At 45.8% G+C, this 12,921-nt stretch overlaps 1 protein-coding gene across 1 annotated transcript in view; it reads left to right on the top strand.

Moving 5' to 3' along the window:
• mchr2a (melanin concentrating hormone receptor 2a) overlaps nt 1-12,921 on the top strand; it is a 48,211-nt gene that overhangs the window by 23,441 nt on the left and 11,849 nt on the right. Inside the window, exons 3-4 of the mRNA XM_072500730.1 lie at nt 6,456-6,650; nt 8,695-8,814. Of these exons, the coding sequence (XP_072356831.1) occupies nt 6,456-6,650; nt 8,695-8,814 (315 nt within the window). The remainder of the gene's footprint in view (nt 1-6,455; nt 6,651-8,694; nt 8,815-12,921) is intronic.

The raw sequence follows: 12,921 nt of genomic DNA on the forward strand, positions 1-12,921 counted from the left end.
CACTTGTGTACTAGATATGTCTAAGAGTGCATTTCTTGCAATTGATGGATTCCAGTGAGATTGGTCATGATAAGAGTGAGTAAGGATGACATTGACTAATGTAATAATTGAAAATTCTTTTGCATAAACTGATTATTTGATATTTATTGCTGTATGCGGCACTCCATCAGCAGTAGACCTTGAAAAATATACTTTCACATTTTATTATTAAACCACTTTAGTGTTATGGACAGTAATTGATAACAAATTGTGTAGTCATTCAATATGAGCTAATTTCAGCTTGTGTTGCCACTTATTTTATCATTACACTTCTGTATAGAGCTTTGGGATATGATTTTCGACGCTGTGGGCTGGATTCTCCACCGCATCAGGAATATCGCTACCGGTGAGGGAGAATCTAGCGTAGGACAGAAGCTAATCCCATTCCAATGCTCCGATCCCCCGCTGGCGTCGGGATCGAGGGTCGCGCCCCGGGTCAGGTACCATATTCTCTGGGCCCACATGATTCTCCAGGCCTCTTCACGGCGCCAAGGTCCCATGTTCGATCCCGGCTCTGGGTCACTGTCCGTGTGCAGTTTGCACATTCTCCCCGTCTTTGCATGGGTTTCACCCCCACAACTCAAAGATGTGCAGGGTAGGTGGATTGGCCGTGCTAAATTACCCCTTAATTGGAAAAAATGAATTGGGTACTCTAAGTTTATTTTTAAAAAATGATTATCCAGGCCTCTGGGTCGGGAATCACATGGACGCTGATTGATGCAGGTCTTGTCAAACATGGACCTGACATGGTGGAGCTTGTGGTGGGCCAAGGGGGTAACTTTAAGGGAGTTGCTCCCAAAGTCCATCGGAGCACCACACTCACCCCACCCCCACTAAACTTCCCCCCACCACCAGAGACCCCTAATTAGAGAGAACCCCTGAGATTCCCTAATTAGTGAGACTCCCACCAAAGATCCCCCAGAAGAGAGACCCCAGTCTGGAAGCTAGAGAGCAGTGAAAAAAAATCATTGATTTAAAACTCATCTGTGCAATACACCTGCCGGCTCAGGCAGAGGAAGCAGCACCAGTCAATTCCTGGAAAGAGATAACCAGTCAGATGGGTTTAAACACCCTCAGATCTTTGATCAGCAAGCCTTCCATTATCTCTCTGTGAAATTGCTTTCCCAAGGCTGTGATTGACAGCTGTGATTCCACCCACACCCAACTGTCTGCATTGTTTCATTCATGTCCGGACACGCTTGAGTGGCTTTGAAATACCCAGCTGTGAAACTAACCAATGTTTATTAACCTCAACTTTGATTGACAGCTCTTGGGTCACATCAAAAAGAGTTAAGTGCTGTTTGTTGGTTTCACAGCTGGGTACTTCAAAGCCATTCAATGGTGAAGGGAGATGAAGGAAATAACACAAACAGCTGGGTGTGTGTGTGGAAGCTGTCAATCATAGCCTAGGGAAAGCAGTTTCACAGAGAGATAATAAAGGTTCACATATCAAAGATCTGAGGGAGTTATCATGGAATCCCTTCAGTGCAGAATCAGGCCATTTGGCCCATTGAGTCAGCACCGACCCTTCGAAAGAACACTCTACCCATGTCCACTTCCCCTGTCCATTTCATCCTATTCCCATAACCCATAGCCTAACCTGCATATCCCTGGCCACTAAGAGGAATTTAGTATGATCAATCCACTTAACATCTGTGGGCTGTGCAAGGAAACGGGAGCACCCGGAAGAAACCGTCACAGACACAAGGAGAACGTACAAAGTCCACACAGAGAGTGACACAATGCCGGAATGAACCCATGTCCCTGGCGCTGTGAGGCAGCAGTGCTAACCACTGTACTCCCGTGCCACCCCAGCTGTCTAGTTTTCTCTTTCCAAGAATTGACAGGTGCTGCTTCCTTTGCCTGAGCCAGTATTGCACAGTGTGTTTTAAAGCAGTGATTTCTTTTTCACTACCTCTGTCTGGACTACGTTCTATTCCCACGCAGGGGCCGCTCTTCTGGGGGCTACCTGGCAACAGTCTCTCTTTGTGAGGCCGTTCAGGAATGGATCTATCTTCTGGGGAGTCTCTGATGGATTTCTCTCCGATGTGGGGCTCTCTGGGTGGTCTCTTTGATCAGTGTGGGGTGTTTCTGTAATTAGAGGGTCTCTGATGGGGGTCCCTCTAATTAGGGGGCCTATGTTTGAATTTCTTTAATGATGGGTCTCTGGTGGGGGATCATGGGGGATGTCTGGTCACCCTTGGACTGTGGGGTGGGGGTGGCCCAGAAAATCCCAGGAGAGGGCCTGAATTGTGTTGCTGGGGTAGGGGGTGCTGAATTACATTGTGGGGATTGGGGGAGGGGGGGAATAGACGCCGTACCTTGCTGTCGGGTGGCCTGCTCTGAATGGCCGTCTGACAGAGGGATTCCCTAGGGAATCCCTCGCCTGCATAATATTGTATGGCAAAGGATTGGGACTCACTTCCTGATTTGAGTTCTCAGTGTGAGCACAAATCAGGTGTGATTGAGTTCTGGCGAGAGAACATAGAGCACAATTTAATGGCTTTGTCGCGCCTATCTTAGAAACATAGAAAATAGAAGCAGGAGGAAGCCATTTGGCCCTTCAAGCCTGCTCCGCCATACATTATGAGCATGTCTGTAAGTTCGATACCCTGATCCCACCTTGTCCTCCTATATCCCTTGATCCCTTTAGCCCAAGAGCTAAATTTAATTCCTTCTTGAAATTATGCAACTTTGGCCTCAACTACTTTCTGTGGCAGTGAATTCCACAGATTCACCACTCTCTGGGTGAAGAAATTTATCCTCACATCATAAAAGGTTTACCCCTTATCCTCAAACTATGACCCCTAGTTCTAGACTGCCCCACCATCAGGAACCTTCTTTCTGAATTTACCCTGTCTAATTCTGTTAGAATTTTATACGTTTCGATGAGATACCCTCTCACTCATGCAAACTCCAATGAATATACTGCGAACCTATTTAGTCTCTCCTCATATCACTGTCCCGCCATCCCAGGAATCAACCTGGTAAACCTTCGCTGCACTCCCTCCACAGCAAGAACATCCTTCCTCAGATAAGGACACCAAAATTGCAAACAATATTCCAGGTTTAGTGACACGATGAGGCCGTTGAGTCTCACAAGAGACCTATCCCAAGGTTCACATGGCAAAGCGCCTCATGAGATTTAGCAAAATCCCACGAGTCATGGCGACCTGGATCTTGCCCTCGCTGGCCGAGATCCAGGTTAACATATATAAGTGAACTATCAGGCTCATTTAAATATGTCTGCTCTGTATTTTCCCGTGGTCTAGGAACGAATCTTGGAGACTTCACCACGGCACCATTTATCACTTGTTTCCACAAATGTGAACCAGGTGCAATGGCACCTGAGGGTGCCTCCCAGGACCCCTGGGTGGTCTGACTCTGGTCAGGGTGGTGCACTCACTCCCTCTGACACCCAGGTGCACAGCTGGCATTGCCAAGCTGGCAGGGTCACTGCCCAGATGCCAAGCTGGCAGTGACTAGATGCCAGTTGTCCATGCCATGGATTGGGCCCAGGTGTGCCTTACCCTTAAGAGGTGGGGTGGGTGGGGAGGGGCTCAGGGACCCCATAAGCAGTATGTTGGGTGCAGTGGGGAGCTCTGGTGGCCACGTGGCTGGTTAAGGGGGGGGGGGCGGTTGAAAGATTGGGATGGCATTTAAAAACGGCAGCCCGGTCCGCGAATATGCTTCCGCACTGGCGAGCTGAGCTTGTCAGTGCCAGAAATGATGCAGCCTTGGCGGGGAGTTCCTCGCTGAGGCCAAAAAAACGGCAAAGTGCCATTAAATAGCAGTGTGGTTCTCAGCACCGCAGCACCGAGAAACAGCCCACTAAACGCACCCCAAACGGGACTCTGTTCCTACCTCGTTAAATCACGCCCACAGTCTTCCAAATGGAGAATCCTATCCTATGAGTGCTATATAAACGTAAGTTGCTGTTGGTTTAGTGTGTTTAAAGAAAAGGAAAAGGGGCATAAAAGATGTAATATTAGACATTTTTAGGTATTGCTGATTTATGTCTATTACCCAAGTGAAAATAGTTTCAGTTTAGTATCATTTAGTGTGAGGACTTTTTTATAATAATGCAACGTTATTGTGTATCATGGCACTAATAGACCATGAAACATTACAGGGATTCTTGATAATTATCAAACTGCTCATAAATATACAGAGGACCATTTTTCATTTATCCTTTTCCTTTAGCAGAAGTGCTCAAAAATAGCAAGATTCACAATTTTGAACTCCTGGCATCAACTATTCCGGATACATCAAGAATTCCGGCAATGGACGTCACAATATCCCACAGGATGTCCCAGCCTTTAAAATTAAAATTAGAAGACAGAAAATGCTGCAGGGCCGACTGACCTTCAAGCCAGAAGTCCTGTTTTGTTTTCTCAGTACAAATCTCTGCACTGGCTAATTTAACACTACCCATCCAGTGGAAATTAGCCAGGTGAATAGAGTTGCCAGGATAGAGCCATAGAGTCATAGATGTTTACAGCATGGAAACAGGCCCTTCGGCCCAGCTTGTCCATGCCACCCAGTTTCTTGTCACACGAGATTTTAACTTGATCTCCTAAATGTTTAGGAAGAACAACCTTCCCCAAAGCCAACTGCAGCCTTCTTGCCACATACATTTCGAGTCTCTCAGGGGCTGTTTAGCACAGGGCAAATTCGCTGGCTTTGAAAGCAGACCAAGGCAGGCCAGCAGCACGGTTCGATTCCTGTAACAGCCTCCCCGAACAGGTGCCGGACTGTGGCAACTAGGGGCATTTCACAGTAACTTCATTTGAAGCCTACTTGTGAAAATAAGCGATTTTCATTTCATTTCATTTTTTATGATGCCACCATGATCTGATTGCAATTTTAACTGAAGCCTTTGTAAGAAAGTTGGCACAGAGATTACATTGTGTCCCTTCCAGGAGAAAAGAAAGGGCAGTTGAAGTGGGCAGTCATACCTGGGGGCACCTGACTGGTGGCTGCACAAGACATGGTCAACAAGCGAGGAGGAGACTTATTTACCCACACCATTGACTGCACTGAGCAGACCAGAGAAAAAGGAGAACGTACAAAGTAACATAAATAAAAAATTGTAATTACCATTGGTCTGAAACCAGATTATATTGAAGACCACAGATGTCAGTACAGACAAAGAAAGCTTATTCATGGTCTGTTAGACTGTTTCAATGCAGTTCATGATCTATTGATTTGCTTTCAATTGATCAAAATTAAAATGTCAGTTTCTTGAGAACATAGCTTAATGGTATTGATCTAAGATGAGTGGGTCAATGGAGATAATTAATAGGGCATCAGACTGTTCCAGCCTCTTTGTATACTTTTAAATTTTAAAGTATTTACCTATCACGTATTAAGTTGATCTTTTCTCTACACGTTGCTCTAACTGTAACATTATATTCTGCAGTCTCTCCTTCCTTCCCTATGTACGCTATGCATTGTTTGTACAGCATGAAACAATACTTTTCACTGGATACTAATACATGTGACAATAATAAATCAAATCAAATATCAACAGCCTTGAGTAATGTAATAAAAGCAAATTACTGCGAATGCTGGAATCTGAAACAAAAACAGAAAATACTGGACAATCGCAGCAGGTCTGACAGCATCTGTGGAGAGAGAAGGAAGGTAACATTTCAAGTCTGGATGACTCTTGGTCAAAGTTGGAAAGAACTAGAAATAGGGTCAGATTTATACTGCTGTGGGGGGCGTGGAGCAGTGGGACTGGATAGAGGGCCAATGATAGGTGGCAATTGACAAAGATGTCCTAAACACAGTAAGAGGTCTTACAACGCCAGGTTAAAACCCAACAGATTTACTTGGAATCACAAGCTTTCGGAGCGTAGCTCTTTCATCAGGTGAGTGAAGAGATAGGTTACACAAACACAGCATATAGAGACAAAGCCAATGATGCAAGATGATACTTTAAATGCAAGTCTTTGCCGATAATTAAGTCTTTACAGGTCCAGACGGTGCGACTGGAGAGAGGGATAATCACAGGTTAAAGAGGTGTAAATTGTCTCAAGCCAGGACAGTTGGTAGGATTTCGCAAGCCCAGGTTAGATGGTGGGGGGTTAAATGTAGTGAGACATGACTGCATGGGTTGAATAGTTTCTTCCTGCACTGCATGAATCTCACTTCTTTCTTTCCATCTCATTCACTTTTATAGAACTAGACTTCCTCCATTTTATCTTAATGCCATTTTAACTTCTGGAGCTGCATTTACCAACAATATAATCCCCAACAGAAGTGGCCAGGGAATCTCTAAAACCCCATTTCTCTGCATATCTTTTATATAATCTACATGTGAAGATCTGAGAAGCTAATAAAAGGTGATTGCTGTGTAAAATAAAAGTCCTAACTGTTTTAGAATCTTTATTTGAATTCTTGGTCCATAGGTACCTGGCTCTTGTTCATCCATTTCGTCTGACAAGCTTCAGAACCAGGTCAAAAACCATTAAAATCAATCTCTGCCTTTGGGCAATTTCACTTGTATTAGCTCTTCCTGTCTGGACGCATGCAAAAGTCATTAAATTTAAGGATGGCCTGGAAAGCTGTGCTATCGACCTGACTTCACCCCAGGATATACTTTGGTAAGTGTATTTTAAAATAAAGCTCCTACACGCTTTGGAAGGAACTCGTCACATTTTACTTTCAATTACTGTCGGGTTAGCTTAGAAATGCTATCCAAAAATCTTTATTATTTATTTTTTAATTGAAAATGATTTAGGAAACAGACCCTTTCAGCCTAATTGGCCTATGATTGTGTTTTGTTTCACATGAGCCTAGTTTCATGGTGACCAACTCTGATTGAAAAATATAAGGGACACTTTGCAATTTCAGAGCAGTGTTGGGCGGGGTGCATTGCGGGTGAGGTTCTTGTGAAGCTGTGAAAGCGGGGAAGAGGTGCTCGTAAACGTGTGACAGCAGGGGGCAGGGTTACTGGTGAGAGTGCAGGAAGGCTTGCTACCCCATGAGGTAAGGGAGGTGGTCCTGGCAAAGCCTTCAGGGCAAGGGTGAATGACCCACATTCGTGCGACCTGTCCCAAACCTGTGGTTCCCACCCTCGCCTCGGACACGCCCGCCTAAGAGCTTCAAGCTCAAGCCAAGTGATGCGTCCATCGATTCACAGGAGATTAAGAGTTGAAGTGAACAGTAGTTTTAATCAGCTAGATCTGTGCCTGCCTGCGACTGCTCTGTACTGAGTGCCACCTACAGGCTGCAGATCTATCTACCTCCTCCGAGGGGGCAGAGTCGTAGGCGGAGCCCACAAGAGCATCAACATAATACAATACAATGTAATGAAATACAATGGTAGCAGTAATGCATTTACCACACCAAGCACATGTGCAAAAGAAAGAAAATCTGCTGGGACACCAGAAATCCAGGACAGAATGCAACCCAGGAGAAAATCTCGGCTAGTTGGTCACCTTGCCCATAGCATATCTTTACATTTCTTTCCCCTTCATGTGTTTATCGAGCTTTCCCTTGAATACATAATAATAATCTTTATTGTCACAAGTAGTCTTACATTAACACGGCAATGAAGTTACTGTGAAAAGCCCCTAGTCGCCACATTCCGGCGCCAGTTCGGGTACACAGAGGGAGAATTCAGAATGTCCAATTCACCTAACAGCATGTGTTTCGGGAATTGTGGGAGGAAACCCACGCAGACACAGGGAGAACATATAGACTCTTCACAGACAGTGACCCAAGCCGGGAAGCAAACCTGGGACCCTGGCGCTGTGAAGCAACATTGCTACCCATTGTGCTACCATGCTTTTATGTTTATCCCCTCAACTGCTCTATGTGTTAGTCAATTCCACATTCTAACCAATCTTTGGGCAAAGGATTTAATACAGAATCTCTATTTATTCAGCGAGAAATTATTCAGCATTTGAATAATACCTTGTGAGAAAACAAACCTGTCTCCACTTTCAACATACTCAAAAGATTTAATTTTTCTTTCTTCCGAAGTGTGAAGTTTGGGCTAAGACGTTTTAACATATATACATTTTCACTAGCGATTTTAACAATGTTCAAGAACAGCGGGTCATTGGTTTCTATTTTTGTCACAATGCTTCATAGAGTTCCTCTTGTCCTTGCTGAGAAAGTGTGGCATATGTTATTATTTGGATGGAGCAACTGAATAATAATGAAACAAAGGTCGACCTTCTAACCATGTAAATATTGATAGGGGATTTCTGACATTTTAACAGCAGAAAAATGAGGTGAAGGAGAGATGGAGAGAAAGTGACCTTCATTTCTCTCTTCAAGGATAGTCATCAGTTGCTTATCAGTAAATTGGCAAACATAGATATAAGCCTTTGCAAGACAGACAGCAAATACCAGAAGTTCTCCCTAGGTGGTAAACCAGCTATAAAATGTGGGAGTCAATTTGTCTTGACATACTAATGATGGAATTAAATAAAGTCCAGAGCTTTTGCTAATTCACCATACAGTAAACCAGTGCTGCCATCATTTGATAAATGTTTTATTTGATGGTCACAATTACCAAAAAGCAAAACAACTTCAAAATAAGGTAATAATCTTATCAATTGTTGGGAAATCTAGATCAGTGTCAAAACACTGATCAATAACAAGTCAAAATTAACTTAGTCTCTGTTCTTTTCACAGGTATACACTGTATCAAACCTTAACTACTTTCTTCTTTCCCTTGCCATTGATACTGATTTGCTACATCCTGATTCTATGTTACACCTGGGACATCTATCAGGAAAACAAGAGAACTGGAAGGTAAGTTATTAATCACAAACATGTATGTTATAGTCAAGATAACTCCCTCCCTAGCAGCACTGTAGGTGTACTTACACCTAGTGGACTGCAGTGGTTCGAGAAGGCAGCTCATTACCACCTTCTCAAGGGAAATTAGGGATGGGCCGTAAATGCCGGCCTAGCCAGTGATGCCTACATCCCTTGAATGAATTTCTTTACAAATTTGGGTGTGATTTAACAGCCTCGTTGTGTCCGAGTTGGAGTCGGGACGAGGCGGTTGAATCTTGCGACAGGCCTTGCAGCCGAAACATTTTGCCAGATTCTCCTGGCTCCTCGTACTACACAGCCCGACCTGCAAGACTTAGCCAGGGCTCTGTTTAGTACAGTCATAACATCACCTGGAGGGTTCTCCCAGGCCATTGGAGACCACTGGGTGGTTGGGAACAGGGCAGGGCGGAACCCTAGATGCCCCCCTGGCACCTGGGCACTTTGGCATTGCCAGCCGAGCATTGCCAGGGTGCCCATATGGCAGTGCCAGGCTGGCAGGGACACTGCCAAGCTGCATGCTGACACTGTCAGGGATCGGGCCCAGGCGCCCTTCCCAGTTAGAGAGGGCGTGAAGTGTATTCCCACAGGGCTCCCCAAGGTTGAGGGAGGGTGAAGAGGGTTTCAAAATGGGAGGGGGGGGGGCGGGGAGTGCAGAAAAGGGGAGGCAGGAAATCCCTCTGATTGCGGCCTTGGTAGAGAGAGGTTCCTGAGGCCAAACGAATGGCAAAGTGTCAATCATAGAATCGTAGAATCATAGAATTTACAGTGCAGAAGGAGACCGTTCGGCCCATCGAGTCTGCACCACTCCTTGGAAAGAGCACCCTACCCAAGCCCACACCTCCACCCACTCCCCACATTTCCACTCTATCCCCGTAACCGTACCTAACATTTTTCTTTGGACGCAAAGTGTAATTTAGCATAGCCAATCCACCTAACCTGTACATCTATGGACTGGAGGAAACCGGAGCACCTGGAGAACGTGCAGATTCCACATAAACAGTGACCCAAGCCAGGAATTGAACATGGGACCCTGGAGCTGTGAAGTAACTGTGCTAACCACTGTGCTACCGTGTCGCCCAATTGAATAGCAAGATGGTTCCTGGCGCTGCAGCCACTGAGAAACACCCACTAAACACACCCAAAAGCTGAACATAGAAATTTTGCAAAGCCAACGGCGCTCTCAAGACCAATCGTAACATTGTCATCAAACCAGCAGACAAAGGAGGGGCCACCGTCATACTGAACAGAATGGATGACTGCAAAGAAGTGTACCGACAACTCAACAACCAGGAACACTACAGACAGTTACCCGCAGATCCGACCAAGGAACACACCCGCCAACTCAACAGACTGATCAAGATTTTGGATCCAGACCTTCAGAGCACCCTAAGTGCTCTCATCCCACGTACTCCCCGCGTTGGTGATCACTACTGCCTCCCCAAAATACACAAGGCCAACACACCAGGCCGTCCTATCGTATCAGGCAATGGACCCTGTGTGAGAACTTCTCTGGCTACATCGAGGGCATCTTGAAACCCATCGTACAAGGAACCCCCAACTTCTTGGCCAATTCCTTGGACGAGTACTATCTTTAATTTCCCTTGTAAGGCATGGATTGGCCACCTCTCCCGTTTTCCTTTTGTAAGACAGGAATAAACATTGTTGCAGTTCCCCCATGTGCTCCTTGAAAGTTTGTCATTGCCTATCCACTGTCATCTCTTTAAGTAAGATTCCCCAATCGATCAAAGCCAACTTACACCTCATATCATCATAGTTTCCTTTAAAAAATTCAGGACCCTAGTCTCAGAATCAACGACTTCACTCTCCACCTTGATGAAACATTCTATCATATTATGTTTGCTCATCCCCAAGGACCTCGCACAATTAGATTGCCAATGATTCCGTTCTCATTACACAGTACCCAGTCGAGGACAACCTGCTCTCTAGTTAGTTCCTCAATGTATTGGTCCAGAAAACCATCCCGTATACACTCCAGGAATTCCACCTCAACTGATTGTGGCTATTTTAATTTGCCCAATCTAAATGCAGATTAAAATCACCCATAATTACACATGTTTCCTGATGTGTTGGGTGTTCTGGATCACATACAGGTCACCAACACTTGAGATAGTGCAACCCTATTTTATTAAAAGGTTAACTATTTAAACATACTTGAACTGTGGGTAAATACGACACCAGCTTTAACTAAAAACCTTTGCCTTGTCCTAACCAGTTGATGCACTCAGCACATGGTGAATTTCTGTGTTGCAGGCTGTGAGCTCTGTCCTACTAGCTAGCTGCTACTCAAATGAGCGGGAACTCTGATGTCCCCTGTCTTTATAGTGCGTGTGCTCTCACTGGTGATTGGCTGCGGTGTTGTGTATGTTGATTGGTCCCACTGTGTGTCCATCAGGGTGTGTCAGCACCATGATATAGTGGTGTATATTATGACATCTCCCCTTTTATATAAAAAAATGTGCCTGCGTGACAATAAATAGTGTGTGGTGAATGTTCCTGACTACGTGTGTGTGAAATATTTACAGGACTATGTACATAAAACTAAGCTATTTACATGGGAAGGTGCCTGGTGCAGAAAGAAACAGTGTGTCACATAATAGCAAGATGAACACCATATACAAACCACTTGAACGATTAAACGGAAGAACAAAGAAGACCAGAGAGTCCATTAGTGCAAAGTTCACAAATTAAGTCTCTGAGGTGGGCGACGAATTCTGATTGACCATGAGGGTGGCACACCACTCATCATCTGGATTGATGCTATATACCGACAGCGGCTGGTGTCTTTGCCTCGGGGTCAGCCTGTTTTTCGTTACGACACTGACTCGAAAAGGCGCCTTCAGGTCCTCGGTGTCACTGCTGTGTGGGAGGCCGGAATCGGACTCGGTGACCGTGGGTTGAATTACCCGAACATTCCTGCGAGGCTGGCTGAAGCGATATGAATTGGAAGGCTGAGCTGCTCGACAGCAGGCAGCATAGTGGCCAAGTCTTCCACATCATAGGCATTGTCGCAATTTTGAGGGGCATTGACGCTTTAAATGGGCGGAGCCACAGTTGCCGCACGTCATGACGTCAGCACGTTCGCTGCACCACCGCGCATACGCGGTGCGTTCCTGCGTGGTGCGCACCTGCGCATTACGTTCCTCCATGTCGCCGTCCCCTCGTTTGTTGCGCACAAGCACGGGAGTCCACGAAAAGCAGGCAAAATGGCCGCCCTCATCCAGGCTGAGACCCTCAATCACTTGGACCCGTTCAGCCTCATGGGGACCTTGCCGCGCCGTTTCAGCCGCTTGTATATGGGAGTACCGACTGGTGGCATTTTCATGTAGGACACAGGTCTCGATGGCGGTCGCTAGCGTGAGTTGCTTTACTTTGAGGAGCTGCTGACGTAGGGGGTCCGACTGAACACTGAAAACGATCTGGTCGCGTATCATGGAATTGGAGGTGGGCCCGTAGCTGCAAGATTGCGCAAGGATGCGGAGGTGCGTTAGAAAGGATTGGAAAGGTTCGTCTTTACCCTGCAAACGCTGCTGGAACACGTAGCGTTCAAAACTTTCATTCACCTCTACGCTGCAGTGAGTGTCAAATTTGAGGAGAACCGTCTTGAACTTTGTCTTGTCTTCGTCAAAGGTGAGAGAGTTGAAAATATGGGTGGCATAGTCCCCGGCCGTGGAGAGGAGAAGAGAAATCTTTCTGGTGTCCGAGACGCCCTCCCTGTCCGCGGCTTCGAGGTAGAGCAGGAAGCGCTGTTTGAAAATCTTCCAGTTGGCCCCGAGGTTGCCGGCGATGCGGAGCGGCGGCGGCGGGCTGATGTTGTCCATGTTGTAAAATGCCGGAATACTGGCAGAGGGCAGATCACTTGCAGGTAGGTCTAAGAAGTGCTAGTATCCCACCACTCCTGGTATCATGATGTGTTGGGTGTTCTGGATCACATACAGGTCACCAACACTTGAAGTAGTGCAACACTATTTTATTAAAAGGTTAACTATTTAAACATACTTGAACTGTGGGTAAATACAATACCAGCTTTAACTAAAGACCTTTGCCTTGTCCTAACCAGTT

Source organism: Scyliorhinus torazame, chromosome 4 (genome assembly GCF_047496885.1).
Source record: "Scyliorhinus torazame isolate Kashiwa2021f chromosome 4, sScyTor2.1, whole genome shotgun sequence".
Taxonomy (NCBI): domain Eukaryota; kingdom Metazoa; phylum Chordata; class Chondrichthyes; order Carcharhiniformes; family Scyliorhinidae; genus Scyliorhinus; species Scyliorhinus torazame.